Source organism: Apium graveolens, chromosome 8 (assembly GCF_009905375.1).
Source record: "Apium graveolens cultivar Ventura chromosome 8, ASM990537v1, whole genome shotgun sequence".
In the NCBI taxonomy this organism is placed as follows: Eukaryota; Viridiplantae; Streptophyta; class Magnoliopsida; order Apiales; family Apiaceae; genus Apium; species Apium graveolens.
This window is the reverse complement of record NC_133654.1, coordinates 58,291,939-58,307,972: the sequence shown is the minus strand read 5'-3', so window position 1 is coordinate 58,307,972 and position 16,034 is coordinate 58,291,939. Positions and strand designations below refer to the sequence as shown.

General features: G+C 38.7%; 1 protein-coding gene across 1 annotated transcript; it reads right to left on the bottom strand.

Moving 5' to 3' along the window:
* Positions 1-1,201: 1,201 nt before the first annotated feature.
* On the bottom strand, positions 1,202-3,889 carry LOC141679606 ((E,E)-geranyllinalool synthase-like). Its single transcript, XM_074486064.1, has 7 exons — positions 3,695-3,889; positions 3,276-3,391; positions 3,071-3,169; positions 2,565-2,780; positions 2,336-2,465; positions 1,981-2,226; positions 1,202-1,768 (listed from the first exon to the last, which is right to left on the bottom strand). Exons 1-7 carry the CDS (start codon positions 3,887-3,889, stop codon positions 1,202-1,204), a joined length of 1,569 nt encoding a protein of 522 aa, XP_074342165.1.
* Between the last annotated feature and the right edge of the window lie 12,145 nt (positions 3,890-16,034).

Here is a 16,034-nt window from a genome sequence, read left to right as displayed (position 1 = left end):
ACTTTCTCCGTTTCTCTTCATCTCATTTGTCATCGTTTTCAAACGCGTAACATATTCACCAATATTTTCTGAGGTCTTCATTTTTATATTTTCGAACTCCCCGCGTAGAACTTGGAGCCGCACCTTTTTTACTTTCTCCACGCCTTGGAATGATTTCTGCAAAATCTCCCACGCATCTTTTGCTGTTTTTGCTTCTGAAATTTTTTCAAAGGTAGATTCATCAACACCTTGAAAAATTGTGTACAACGCCTTTTTGTCCTTTTTACGGGACTCCTTTAACGCCATCTTCTCGGCATTTGGAAGTGCTGCTTCAGCGGTTGCATCTGCGGGCTCGTTAAACCCACTTTCGACAATATCCCAATTGTCGTAGGAACCGAGTAACACCTTCATTTGGATACTCCAATTCCCGTAATTTGTGGACGTCAATTTTGGAATATTTGGTTGCACCATATTCGCCATTTTCTTGAACAGAACGCTGGCTCTGATACCACTTGTTGGAAACGTATATGGGCTTGGGCTTAATATAGATCAAATTGATATGACTCAAACACACACTGTATATCTTTGATATTGAAACAAACACCAAGTTTATTTTAAATCTCACAACCACAAAGCTACAGCTTGACACAAGGCTACGGCCTTATTTCTTTCTCTCTGTTGCTTTACAAACTCACTTCTGTGTATACTATTACATTCAGAGAGGACCAGCCTATTTATAGGCTTCATATATGCATGCATTACATCAGGGCTTACATCACTACTATTTATTACTACATAGACTTTTACCAGCCTACAATACTGACTAACTTAACATGCAGCCTACCATATTTTACGTATCTATAATTATTGCCAGCCTTCAGACCTTATCTTGACAACCCAGCCTTCTAATCTTGAACAACTGTTATATATATATGCTACGCATTTCAAGGGAGACTTCATCACATCTCTTGTATGAATTCTTGACCATGCATGCAGGTTGCCTACCATAATATATGCTTCTCTGTTGCTGGATATATAGCTGGTGCCTGGTGTAGTGTCAACCTTGAATACTATCACCATAATTTATTACACACGCCACCTTGCATGTATTGGTAATCTAGTGCCCACCATATTTTTAGGAATTAACTTCTGGTTGCTGCTCTTATTTTCTTTCCTTCATATTACTACATCTATAACCCAGCTGTATGTTATTTATTTCAAATTATGGAAGAGTTTGAATTCTAACAAGGAAGGCAAAAGTTCTTAACTGTGGTGCAATATGGACCGCTCTGCAGCCGCAGCTTGAGATTGTCCTGAAATGTTTTTGTCCAAACATAATCTTGTTTCTACAACTATACCAATTCATTGCTTGCAACTTTTTAGCATTTCCGCTGCGAGGCACATTCATGTTTGGACCAAGTGGAGAAAATCCGTTCTTCTTCTGGACATCCATAAATGCAAATTTGTCATCTGGTTTGCTGGTTCCCTTCAACAATGTATGTCTTGGAGGTATGTAGATGGCTTTCTCTATGTCTTCAAGAAGGGCTGTTTTGGAGTCAAATAGATTGCTAGAGTTGAAGAACATCTCAAATACTTTTAAACATGATAAGTGCAGATATTTGCATGGTTTAGGCATGTCACTATAGTCATCTCCCAAAACCCGCTCAAGAAATTCCATTCTGTTCTGATTTAGTATCTTCTCGATATACTCGATTGAGTCTTTGATATCTGCATTTGGATTATCTTTGAGGTATAGCAAGACAAGATTGTTTTTCCCCTCTTCTTGTTCCTTGTGTTATTCCATAGAATAAGAATAATCTTAGAAGAACTTCTCATTAAGGAAACCCAAACAGTAATGGGGAAATTTGGCAAAGAGTTGTTATTGTTTGGCGAAGAGTTGTTATTGTTTGTGGAGCGCTAGTTGGATATTAAAAATGAAAAAGAAAAAACCGAAATATATGCTGCTTCTTGCTATGAATAATTAAAAAAAATGTTACTTACCTGGTAACTTTGAATGTCATTCAACAATCGTGCATTCATCATAAGCAGTTTTGTTATAGTCTCATTATGAGGGTGGATAATTTTATGAGCAGGCATTTTTTGATCCAAGAAACAAGAAGAAGGAAGAGCTATAGTGTGTGCTGCTATAGAAGTCATCCCAACATCAAGGTATTCATCAGCAGATGGTATATATCCGGTTCTTCCCCACATAGTTTCCTTCATCCATGATACGAACGATTCTTTCCACTTTTTATATGTACCAGCAATTAAAAGTAATTTTTTGAGAAGTATTAGTACTGATAAAATCTTAGACAGTCAAATTTACAGGTATCTAACAATGTCCTAATTTACTTACTAGGGCTTGAATTTTATATGTCATGTCATGTCTTTCATGATCGAGGAACTGTTCTGCCAGGTCTCTCACAAAATGATCAAGGGCATCGAAAATAATCTTGCTGGGGCCAATTAGACATTTACCATCCCATCTAGCACAAGTATATAGACATGAATAATCTGAGATGGAAATTGTGTAATGATTTGGATATCAAAGATATAATTGATGTATAACCTTATGCTACTCTTACCTTTGCACTGCCTCAGTCAAGGTTTGTAGTTCAGCAAGTGACCCTTCCATGTCATAAAAATCATCAGCCACAGTAATCAAAATTGCACTTTTTGTCACTAGTTTTCTGATAAAAGAATGTTGGGGTGAATACATGGTACCGCACACAGCAAAGTAGCAGTAGGTAGTGTTTTCTCGTCCGAATCCCAAGTCTACAAGCCCCCATTTCTTAGACCAGCTACAGATACATATGCATGCAGAACCCAGTATTAGAGGTGGCCAAACGTGCGGGTTCGAACCGCACATTCGGGACCGGCTCGTACAGAAACCGTAAAATATTCGGCCCGATTCGGGCCGGTTCAAACCCGCACAACCCGCCGAAAGAAGCGAACCGAATACGAATTTAATTTTAAAAAACCGGAACCGGCACTAACCCGCACGACCCGCCCGAATGGCCGGCTCTACCCAGTATATGTGAATATGCAAATCTGTTACAAATATAGGCAGTCTTTTCTGTTAACTTGGTACCTTTTCAGTTCCTCTAATTCATTCTTGAATATTGATTGCCGAAATTTGTAATTTTGCAGAGAAAGTTGAATTAGGATATCATCATCAAGACATGATAACCTACAGTGGAAATTGACATGATCGAATCAACATATATCTGATGTTGTATAAATATAATAGGTGTTGCAGCATTTTACAAGAATACTAAACGAACAGTAAATATTACCTAGAGAATAAAGGCCTTTCCAAGCGAAGAGGAGGGGCATTAATATTTTCAATCCACATCCTATGATCCAGATGATCAACACGAGCTATCCACGGAATACTTAGCTCTTTCTTGACCTGCATTAACCTCATACATAATGGCTCAGCTGTCAATCATACCATGCATGTTATAAATTTTTGGTTTAATTCGTTTCAATTTTATTACCTTCTCCGAAGAAAACAAATAAATTAACTCTTTATCTTAGCTACTTAATTACTGGAGTTAAATTCAGGGATCCATTTTTCGCTTAAAACATACCCTGCACTATCATTGTATGGAAGAAAATTTGTACTTGACTAGTGCCCATGCACAATCCTAAATGGAAATGAATAAGAACAGTAATAAATTATACAAGAAAAAGCTACATGTAGTTGAGTTACCAGTTTTTTAAAACTTTGGGAAACATAATCAGTATCTCTATCAGGTTCCTCGGACACAGTTTTCTCCAGCAATCTTCGGGAAAATGATTTAACATCTTCGAGTTCATGCTCTCCAGGAAACGTAAGTTCTGAAGCTCGATAAATGTTGTAGAGTGTACTTGCAAAATAGTCACTATTATCTTCCAGATGATCCATGGTCTTTTTATCATCTAGAAACCAACATAAAATTCCTGCTGATGTGCCAATAATATTGTTATTATTAGACTATAATTTTAGGAGATGATCTTCTTTACTTTACTTAATGAGTCAACCCCTTTCAATGAGGTTGTTGTTCTTTATTTATACCAAGTCTCAAATGGGCTTTATCTTACAAATTGGGTCTTCTTGAACTTTACATAATGTTTCATAATTATCCTAACTATGATTCCTTTGGGCCATCTTGTCTTGGTCCAACATTTGTCCCCCTCCTAGTGTAAGCAATTATCTTTAGATTTGCGCTTCTTACTTCGGGACATGAGAATTAGTGAAATGTGGAAGATGCGATAAAAAGAAAATAGAGCAAAATAAGACAATGGGAAAAATAAAAATAATAAAAAATAAGAATAAAAAGACAAGGTATTGAGATAGGAGTGCGTGTGTTGTGTATATCGTTATATCTGAATTTTATTTCTTTTCTTCTCTCTTTCTCCCCCTTCTTTTTTTTTGAAACGTATAAGTATTTTGGTTTTTATTTTCTGGGGATTACTGCTTGGACATTGGAGCCTTGGTTGTTCGACTTCCGCTTCCGTTAACAAAAAGGGGGAGGTGGCTGGCCGGATCCTCACTTATTTCATCCTAAACCCTCGACCTCTGTTGTGACTGCCTGTAAGTTATTTTCCATCCTCTATATTATCTTTTGCTACTTTCTCCTTTGTATCTTGCCTCTCTTGATTTGGTTTATTCAATTATAATCATCTAATGGATCAGTCTAGTTCGTCATCTATCCGTACTATTTCTGATCGAGATCCTGGTAAGCGACCTCTCGAGGAGGGTGATCACGAGTCTTTTCTAAACTTGAATAACTTAGAGATTCCAGATTTAGAGCAGTGTCGGTCCTTCGATTTCATGAACGAGGACGAGCTCTTGGGGAGTGTCCCTACTGGGCCTCTTCCTTCGCCTCCTTTGAGCCCTCGAACATTAGACAGGAGACGTCGAATTGTTGAGGATAGTCTTCGTGTTGGTATGGAAGAGTTCGGGGACAGGTCGAGTTTGAATTATCTGAGTTATTATATTACCAAGGATCCCCCAGTGAGCAAGTTGGAATTATACGTGGATTTAGCGAACGGTTATCGTTATCGAGTGCCGACAGCCGATGAAAGGGTATGGATGATGTCAGAGTACAGGATGCACGGGATTCCGTTAATCCTTTTTCACTTCGGGCTTCGGTTACCTATGCACCCGTTTTTCTTGACGATGTTCGAGGCTATCAGATGCGGGGTTAGTCAATTGACGCCCAATTCCCTCGCACAGCTTAGTGGGTTTGTTGCTCTCTGTTGTGACAGGAACTTGATTCCTTCATTTAAGCTTTTCTTCTCGATTTACGCAGTTAGGTATCACGATGGGCAGGTTTACTTTGACTGTCCTTACAAAAGGGTTAAGATTGTCAGTGTTAGGTCTTCTAACTCGGGGTATCATTCTAAGTGGCTGTATTTTGGGGGGCCGGATTTAGAGTTCGTAAAGCCGTGTGGGAAAGTAAGTCAGCTTACCATCGACTACTTGAATAATCTCGAGAAGTACGATGCTAAGTATTTGAACGGGTTTCATGGGATAGCCTCGGTGTACACTCACCTTCAGTTAAAGGAACCTGATTTTTTAGAAATGCATGATTGTAATATTTGCTCTCTCTCTCCTTTTTTTTTTATTCCTTCCTTCTCTCTCCCTTTTTATTTTTACCGCTACTTCTTGTATTAATATTACTCGTGCTAAATTTTTGTTTTGGCTTGTTTTGCATCAGTGGCTGGAGCCTCTTTAGAGAAGATATTGAATAGCGGGGTTAAAGGGGAGATGGACAAGGCAATGATACTGCTTATTAAGAGAGCCTCGAAGAAAAGTGCTGATGGTGCCCCCTCTAGTCCCTCGAGGGTTGGGCATTCTGTGTCGATTGAGTTACTAGATGACCAAGGAAATAGAATCGTGGAAGATGTTGAGAAGGCTATGCCAGATGTGGAGCCGGCTGATTTGAATCCTCGCAAGAGGGGTCGTCGAGAAGTCGAAGGGGAGAATTGTGGAGATGGTGGGATTGTTGAAGGGGATGCGTCGGTTGGTGGGGTGAATAAGACCCTTACACTGGTTGGTAACAGGGCGACGATGGCCCCTACCATCGACCCCCGACAGAAAAAAGGAGTTGTGAGGGTTGATATTCAGCCCCATGAACGCTGGACAGGTGGAACAACTGTGCCGCTGAGGGTTTTCGATCTTTTTCATCTCCCTCAAGATGCGATTGCTTTTGATGGGCGTCGTCGAGATAATTTAGCGGATCGTTGTAAGAGCCGGGCTGGAAGGGTATGCTATAAAATTTTTGTTGTTGTTTTTTGTTGTTTGTTGTTTTTTTTTTATTATATTTTTTACTTTGATTTGTGGTTTGTGGCAGTTCCTCGCAGATTTTATGCATATTGTAGAAGAATTTCGTACTGACGGCAATGATGCGGCTTGTAAGAGATTAGAGGTAGAGGTGAGTTCTCTCAGGGTCGAGAGAAAAAAACTCATGGCAGGTTATTCAGAAATGGAAAAAAGATCGTCAGATTTGACGGCGGATAATACCGCGTTGTCGAAGAAGGTGGGTGAGATGGAAGTTGAGAAGCAGTCGCTGAATGCCACAGTCTCGGAGCTCGAGAGGAGACTTTCTGAAGTGGAGAAGGAGCGAGATGAGCTGAAGGGAAAGTGTGAGGGCTTGGAGCGTCACGTTGAGGAGATGGATTCTTCTTACCGTTTGATTGTTGAGGAGAATACCAGTCTAAAGGCAGAAGTGGAGAAGGCCGTGGAGGACATCGCTAGTGCTCTTGAGGATGGCTATGGGCGGTGTGTTATCCGCATGAAAAATGCAGGACTCGACACGACGGGACATTCTTTCGAGGACTATATTCGCGATCTTGTTGCCTCGCGACCTGATGATCCAGCCGGAGGCTCTTGAAGGTGGGGAATGCCCCGTGAGTTATGTATTTTTAAGTTTATTCTCAAAGACTCGTGTTTCCTATTTGTTGCTGGTTACTTGTATTCTCCATGTTTTGTTTGGACCCTACAACGATCTGGTTTTCCTGCGGATTTTTTCCTTGAAGTATTTTTATTTATTATATTTATGCTTTTTGTCCCTCGTTATCGCATTAATTTCCATTTTTAGTTGTTTCGTATATCTGTTTTGAAATCGTTAAGAATGTGTTTAACAAACTCCATGTCGTTTAGTGCACATACTTGAAAGAATTGTGTTGTGTTGTTTCCCTTGTGTAGATAAGCTCTTGGGAGGTTAAAATTGTTATAATTTAAAGCCCCTCGATGTGGTTTAGCTTTTGGCATGTCGACTGTCGTTGTTCGTCTTCTTTTTTTTTAAAAGGTACATGCAAGATATTAAAATAAGTTAAAGCTTTCATAACTTAAGTTCCCTCGATGGGGATCTCATAACGACCCTCATTGCATCGAGGGTTAATTTTTGTAGCGTAGTTATAGTCTTGGAGTTTCAATAATTTACACATAAGAGTGTGTTACTGATGAAATTTCTTGAGGTGAATGTCGTTCCAGGCGTTCTTGATAGGCTGACCGTCGAGGTGCGAGAGCTCATAAGTTCCCGTGCTAACGACCTTCGAAAACCTGTACGGGCCTTCCCACATTGGCTTGAGCTTTCCAGTGACAGTGGGTTGGGATGCCGCGGAGTCCCGGAGGACGAGGTCTCCCACTTTGAAGAGTTTGTTCCTAACCTTCTTGTTAAAATAATTTGCAGTTTTCTCTTGCTGCGCGATCATGCGTAGACGGGATTTCTCTCTTGTTTCTTCTAGTCAGTCATTGTGAAACCGCACACCCTCGAGTGCGAGGGAGGGATTGAAAACTTCGACCCTTGGGGAAATTAGGCTTATTTCAACTGGTAAGACCGCTTCGACACCATACGCCAGGCGAAAGGGGGTCTCTCCTGTCGAGCTGCGAGGGGTCGTCCTGTATGACCACAGCACATTTGGCAGTTCATCGACCGAGCAGCGGGGAATCTCTTCAATTCTCTTCTTTAACCCTTGTAGGATGGTTCTATTTGTTACCTCTGCTAGCCCATTGGCTTATGGATATGCCACTGATGCCTTGATGTGTTGGATTTTTAACTCCTCTAAAGTTTTCTCAAATTGAGCCCCCACAAACTGTGTTCCATTATCTGAAACTAGTATTCGCGGGAAAGCGGAATACCACATATTCCATGAAAAACTTAATCATTTCTTTCTCTCTAATCTTTGAAAGTGGTTTTGCCTCGACCCATTTCATAGCGTAATCCACCGCTACCACTATGTATTGGCACTGGTTCTTAGATTTTGGAAAGGGTCCTACGATATCGATGCCCCACTGGAAGAAAGGGCATGGTGCGAGGACAGAATTGAGATTGGTCGTGGGTCGGTGATCCACGTTTCCATATAGCTGGCATGCTTGGCATTTTGTGACATATTCTTCGCAGTCTTTCCGAATTTTGGGCCAATATAAACCTTGCCTGATTATTTTGAGAGCCAAGTTCTTTCCTCCGAGATGGTCGCCACAGATTCCTGTGTGAACCTCGACCATCGCTAGGTGGGCTTCTTCTAACATCAGACATCGGAGTAGTGGTTCAGATAGGGCGCGCCGGTACAGCGACGACCCAATTACACAATAATTTCTTGCCTTGAACATAAGTGAGCGAGCTTCGCGTTTGTCGCTCGGGAGCTTGTTGTCGATAATGTACTCGAGAAACGGTTTTCGCCAGTCGGAGTTATTCTGGATTTGGTTGAGAGTGTTAGATATATTTGATAATGTCATGGCTAATATAATTTATGTTTAGATTTCAGATCTTACTTAACAGGACAAATCAGTACTTAACCGTTGATCAGTACTTATACTGGAAGTCAGGACTTAAGGATATCAGTACTTATATTATCAGGAGATAATCATCAGAAGTTAGATATCAGAACTTAAGTGCTGAAGGACGATCAGATAAGGAGAGTAGCTGATTAAAGGAAAGAAGATCAAGATAAACATAAAAAGAGATATGCATGAAGAAGGAGTTCCGTGAAGAATGGAATACTTGGAAGAAAAGATATCTGATTGATATGTTTTAGGAAGCAGAATTATATTCCATATCAATTAGCGATTATCTTGTAACTGTGTAGTATATAAACACAGACATAGGGTTTACACTATAAGTGTTATCATATTTGAGAAGATTATTCATTGTAACCCTAGCAGCTCTCGTGATATTTGTTCATCACTGAGAGGTAACAGTTCCATACTGTAACAGAGTTTATTGTTTCAATAAAGTTTGTTTTATGTTACTTAATATATTAAAGTTCGATTTGATTGTATTATACACTGTATTCACCCCCTCTACAGTGTGTGTGACCTAACAAGTGGTATCAGAGCTAATCTGTTAACACACATACAGTTAAAGATCCAGAAACAATCATGTCGGACACAGAAACTCCAACTAAGCCTACCAAAACTGAGGAACCACCAAAGACACAAATTCAGAGTCGGTATGAGACCATCAGAGTTCCCATACTGAGACCATCTGAATATCCCATATGGAAGGTAAGGATGACCATGTTCCTGGAAGCAACAGATCCAGAATACCTTGATAGAATCAAGGAAGGGCCTCACAAACCAACCAAGCTCGATGTTACAGTTGCAGGTGAAGCAGCAAAGACCGTACCAAAGGAGAAGAGTGATTATACTGCTGAAGATATAGCATCAATTGCTAAGGATGCTAAGGTACGACACTTACTGCATAGTTTTATTGATAATGTAATGTCAAACAGGGTAATCAACTGCAAGACTGCTAAGGAGATATGGGACGCTCTGGAAACAAGGTGTCAGGAAACTGACACAATTAAGAAGAACAGGAAGACAATACTCACTCAAGAGTATGAACATTTTGACTCAAAGACTAATGAGTCATTGAATGATTTTTATGATAGATTTGTCAAACTTTTGAATGATTTGTCATTGGTTGATAAAGAGTATGATCTTGAAGATTCAAACCTTAAATTCCTGTTAGCTCTTCCTGAATGTTGGGATTTGAAGGCAACTACAATAAGAGACAACTACAATCTTGATGAAACAATTCTTGATGAAATCTATGGAATGCTTAAGACTCATGAGCTTGAGATGGAACAAATAAGCAAGAGGAAAGGAGGAAAGTCAAGGACAGTTGCTCTTAAGGCTGAAGAAGAATCCCCCAAAGCAGCTTCCTCAAGGAAAGACAAGGGTAAAGCTCTTGTCATAAAGTCTGAAACTGAGTCATCAAGTTCTGAAAGTGATGATGACTCAGATTCTGAAAGCTTGCCTGAGACTGATGCTGATGAGGAGATGATGAAGCTGTGTGCTCTTATGGTGAAAGGAATCACAAAGATTGCATACAGGAAGTTCAGGAAGGGAAAGAAGTTTTCCAGGAAAGGCATAAGTTCTGATAAGAAGAATTTCAGAAGATCCGAAGGCAGAGGAGGAAAGTCTGACAGAGGAGATTATACCAATGTTAAATGCTATAACTGTGGTGAGAAAGGCCACATATCTCCTGATTGTAAGAAGGTAAAGGGTGATAAAGGCAAGGCTCTTGTCACAAAGCAGAAAAGCTGGACAGACACCTCAGACTCTGAAAGTGAGGAGAACTATGCATTGATGGCAAATGCTGATAAAAAAAGTGTTGAGAGCAGTTCTGAAGCTGCTGAAATAAAGGTACCTCAGACTACTTATGCTTTTCATACTGATGATATTAATGAGTTGAGAAGATATCTTAAAACCATGTTTGTTAGTTATAGAGATCAAACTTTAACATGTGAAAGATTAACTTCTGAAAATCTTGCATTTAAGAAAAGAAATGATTTCTTAGAAAAAGAGTTAGTCATGTTCCATCAAACTCAGAAGGATAGAGATGATGCTTTGTATGTTAGGGATGAAGTGCTAAAAATGAATGAATCTCTAAAAACTGAGTTAGAAAAGGAAAGAGAGATTATCAGGACTTGGACTAACTCTGGAAAAACAACTCAAAATTTGCTAAGTAGTGGAAACTGGAAAGAGGGCTTAGGTTATGGAGAAGATAAGAATGATAAAGGAACTGAAGAAATTAAGCCTGTTGTTAAGCAAAAGCCAAAGTTAAAACCTGTTAAGTTTGTAACTGTAAAGTATGAAAATGAGAAATCAGAAGTTAAAGAGGAATCAACTTCTGACAAACTAAAACAGGAAAAGACAGCCGAAGTGAACATAGGCTTAATGACAAAGAAGCAGCTTAAGCATAATTTGAAAGATGTTAAGAATGCAAACAAGGTAAAATCACCTAGGAAAAATAGGAATGGAAAGGAAGGTGTGAATAAAAGCAATGATTATAAACCTGTTCCTGATGCTCCTAGGAAAACATGTCATAACTGTGGAAGTTCTAACCATCTGGCTTCTTTTTGCAGGAAGAATAAGAATATTAACTCCTTACCTTCAAAATCAAGAGTTAGGAGTCAGTCTGTTCGATACAAACCACAAAATCCTTGTTTTCATTGTGGTAGTTTATGGCATTCCATTTATACTTGTAAGGAATATCATAGTTTGTACTATGATTATTATCAAATAAAACCTTCTTTGAAGAAAGTTTCCATTGTTCCTTCTAGTGTAAATTCTGATTCAAAGTCTGATAGTGTAAGTTCTGATAAGAAAAATGTTAACATAAACTCTGATGCTAAATCCGCTGTAAATGTTAAAAAACTTAATAAGGCCAAAGGATCCAAGCAAGTCTGGGTCCTTAAAACTAATAATTAGTGGTCTTTGTGATTGCAGGGCAACAGGAAAAATATTCTAGTTCTGGACAGTGGATGTTCAGGACATATGACTGTAAATAAGGCCCTGCTATCAGACTTTGTGGAGAAAGCTGGCCCAAGTGTTTCTTATGGAGATGGCAACATTGGAAAAACATTGGGATATGGCAATATCAATCTTGGAAATGTCATAATTAAAGAAGTAGCTCTGGTCTCAGGACTTAAACACAATCTACTGAGTATAAGTCAAATCTGTGACAGAGGTTATCATGTTGATTTCTTTGAAGAACACTGTGAAATTGTGAGTAAATCTAAAGGCAAAGTTGTTCTGAAAGGATACAGGCGTGGTAACATTTATGAAGCTAAGCTTTCAACAAGTACTGATGGTTCTGCAATCTGTCTGATGAGTAGAGCATCAATTGAAGAAAGCTGGAATTGGCACAAGAAACTCTCTCATTTAAATTTCAACAATATAAATGAACTAGTCAAGAAAAATCTTGTGAGAGGACTGCCAAAATCAGTATTCGCTCCTGATGGCCTTTGTGATTCCTGTCAGAAGGCCAAACAAAGAAAATCTTCATTCAAGAGCAAGACTGAATCATCAATTCTTGAGCCTTATCATCTACTACATGTTGATCTATTTGGTCCAGTAAATGTCATGTCTATTGCAAAGAAGAAGTATGCGTTGGTCATAGTGGATGAGTTCGCCAGATACACATGGGTGTATTTCTTGCACACAAAAAGTGAAACTGCATTTATCTTGATTGATCATGTCAAACATTTGGATAAATTGGTCAAAGATTCTGTGAAAATTTTAAGGAGTGATAATGGCACTGAGTTCAAGAATTTGATAATGGAAGAGTTCTGCAAAAACCATGGAATAAAGCAGGAATTTTCTGCTCCTGGAACTCCACAGAAAAATGGAGTTGTTGAAAGGAAGAATAGAACTCTCATTGAAGTTGCACGTACAATGCTTGAAGAAGCAAAGCTTCCAACCTATTTCTGGGCTGAAGCTGTGCAGACTGCTTGTTTTACTCAAAATGCAACACTCATTAACAAGCATGGAAAAACACCATATGAGATGGTGAAGAAAAAGAAGCCAAATCTGAAATACTTTCATATATTTGGATGCAAGTGTTTTGTTCTCAAGACTCATCCTGAACAGCTATCCAAGTTTGATTTAAAAGCTGATGAAGGAATCTTTGTGGGATATCCACTTTCCACAAAAGCCTTCAGAGTCTATAATTTGAGAACAAAAGTGGTCATGGAATTTATCAATGTCTCTTTTGATGACAAGAAGATTACTGGTCTTGAAGATTTCATTGACCATGATCAGCTGAGATTTGAAAATGAAGACTCAAATTCTGATACTGAAAAACCTGACAGTCTAAGTCCTGATACTGTAAACTCTGATGGATTGAACTCTGATATTATTGAAAATGTTGTGACTACGTCAAAGGAAGATGCACCTATGCAGGGGGAGCATACTCAAGATCCTACCACATCTCAAGAAACATCAGAACATACATCTGGCTCTTCAAGTTCTGATTCGTCAAGTTCTGATAAGCCAAGTTCTGATAGTGCTGAAAATCTAAATACTGAAGAATCCAACTCAGAGAGCATAGTTTCAGGGGGAGCATCAGAAAATGAAAATGAAGATAGCATGGATCATGGGGGAGCATCCAGTTCTAGAGAAAACCTTCCATCTGCAAGGAAGTGGACAAAATCACATACACCTGATTTGATACTTGGAAATCTTGATGCAGGTGTCAGAACTAGAACAGGTACTTCAAATGAATGTCTCTACAATTCTTTTCTCTCTCAGACTGAGCCTAAGAAAGTGGAAGAAGCTCTTCAAGATGCTGATTGGGTGCAAGAAATGCAGGAAGAGTTAAATGAATTTGAAAGAAACAAAGTCTGGACCCTAGTGCCAAGACCAAAGAATAGATCTGTTGTTGGTACAAAGTGGGTATTCAGAAACAAAACTGACAGTGATGGCATAATTACAAGGAATAAGGCAAGGCTGGTTGCAAAAGGATATTCTCAACAGGAGGGAATTGATTATGATGAAACATTTGCACCAGTTGCTAGGTTAGAAGCCATAAGGATATTTTTGGCTTATGCTGCTCACAAAAAGTTTACTGTCTTTCAAATGGATGTGAAAAGTGCTTTTCTCAATGGAGAATTGGAGGAGGAGGTATATGTTGAACAACCTCCAGGCTTTGTAGATTCCAAACATCCAGATTATGTCTACAGGCTTGATAAAGCACTTTATGGACTTAAGCAAGCTCCTAGAGCATGGTATGAGACTTTAGCTCAGTTTCTTCTGGAAAGTGGATTCAACAGAGGAACAATAGACAAAACACTGTTCTACCTCAACCATGGAAAGGACTTTCTTCTGGTCCAGATTTATGTTGATGATATCATTTTTGGGTCTACAAATGACAGACATTGCAAGAAGTTTGCCAAACTAATACAGTCAAGATATCAGATGAGTATGATGGGGGAACTTAGCTATTTTCTAGGCCTTCAAGTCAAGCAGAATGAAGAAGGCACTTTTATTTGTCAAACCAAGTACACCAGAAACTTGCTGAAGAAATTTGGAATGCAAGATTGTTCTAGTGCATCCACTCTCATGGCCACTGCAACAAAACTGGATAAGGATACTGGTAAATCAGTAGATATTACTGACTACAGAGGTATGACTGGCTCTCTACTCTATCTAACTGCTAGTAGACCTGATATCATGTATGCTACCTGTCTTTGTGCAAGATTTCAAGCAGATCCACGAGAACCTCACTTAACAGCTGTGAAAAGAATCTTTAAGTATCTTAAAGGAACAGCTGATCTGGGATTGTGGTATCCTAGAGAATCAGATTTTAAACTAATAGGTTACTCAGATGCAGATTTTGCAGGTTGCAAAATTGACAGGAAAAGCACAAGTGGAAGCTGCCAATTTCTTGGAGGCAGATTAGTTTCTTGGTTCAGCAAAAAACAAAAGTCAATTTCCACATCAACTGCAGAAGCAGAGTATATTGCTGCAGGAAGCTGTTGTGCACAGATTCTTTGGATGAAGAATCAGTTACCGGATTATGGGTTAACATATTTCAAAATCCCTATTTACTGTGATAATCAAAGTGCTATTGCTATGACAAGTAATCCAGTTCAATACTCTATGACAAAGCACATCAGCATCAGGTACCACTTCATAAGGGAACATGTGGATGAAGGTACAGTTTAATTGCACTTTGTTCCAACAGATCAACAACTAGCAGATATCTTCACAAAACCACTGTGTGAAGCCACTTTTACAAGATTGGTAAATGAACTTGGAATGATTTCAGGTTCTTTCTCTAAATCTGCTTAGTCTTGTTCTGTATTATCAGACTTTATGATCAGTATTTATAGAATTTAATCTCTTTCTGTGATTAATTGATAAATGTTTTCAAGTACCGACTGTTGTCTGATATATGTTTCTAAACTCTGATAAGTGATTTATCTGTCTAAGTAAAAATTCAATCCTATGAGGATAACTGTGCTAGATACTGACTTACTAGTCTTCAATAAACAAATGATCCCATATAAGAAGTAATTATTTCTGTTGAAATCTTATGACACTAGCAAATTCTGATAATTGAGCTTAGTTGAGTTTACTTTGTTTATCTTATTACTAAGTCACAAATTAGAATAATGCTACTCATCTGTTAAGTTCTGATACTAGTAAAACTGCTGAATGTACTAAGTGCTCATAAACCTCACTTATAAAAAGAAAAATCAAAAGGATCAAAGAATAAAATCAGGTACTCCTTTGAGATCTAGAGTAAAAATGTGGAAGGGAAGACCCAAGTGCATTGCTGGTATTAAGTAAATATGCATTAGAAAAGCAAAATATTTTCTTGGTGACTTTTCACACTCTATGATTACTGGAGAAATACTCTGATAATAGCATAAATTCTGATAAGCAGTCATGACTCACTTACACTGAGGAGCCACTGTAAAATAGAATTTAAAAAGATGCATAAAATTAGCACAAAACAGTTGAGGTGGACTCAAGCATGAACTCATTCATCAGTAGGTTTCACGATAATGACAGCTCTTTAGCAAAATTTTAGTTATGCCTTATTTCTAAGATATACTGAAGTGAATCAGACTTTACTCTTTGTCTGCTATTTAGCTTGATGCACACACTAATCACTCCTTCTGAATGATGAAAATTACTGTGGTGGTCTATGTTGTTTTAGATAAACAGTCATTGTGTCATTTTGCACTAACTCTGAGGCCAAGTTCTGGTTGCATATTCTGACGATTAAGTTTGAAGAGTATAACTCAGCACTTATATGAGGATTTAC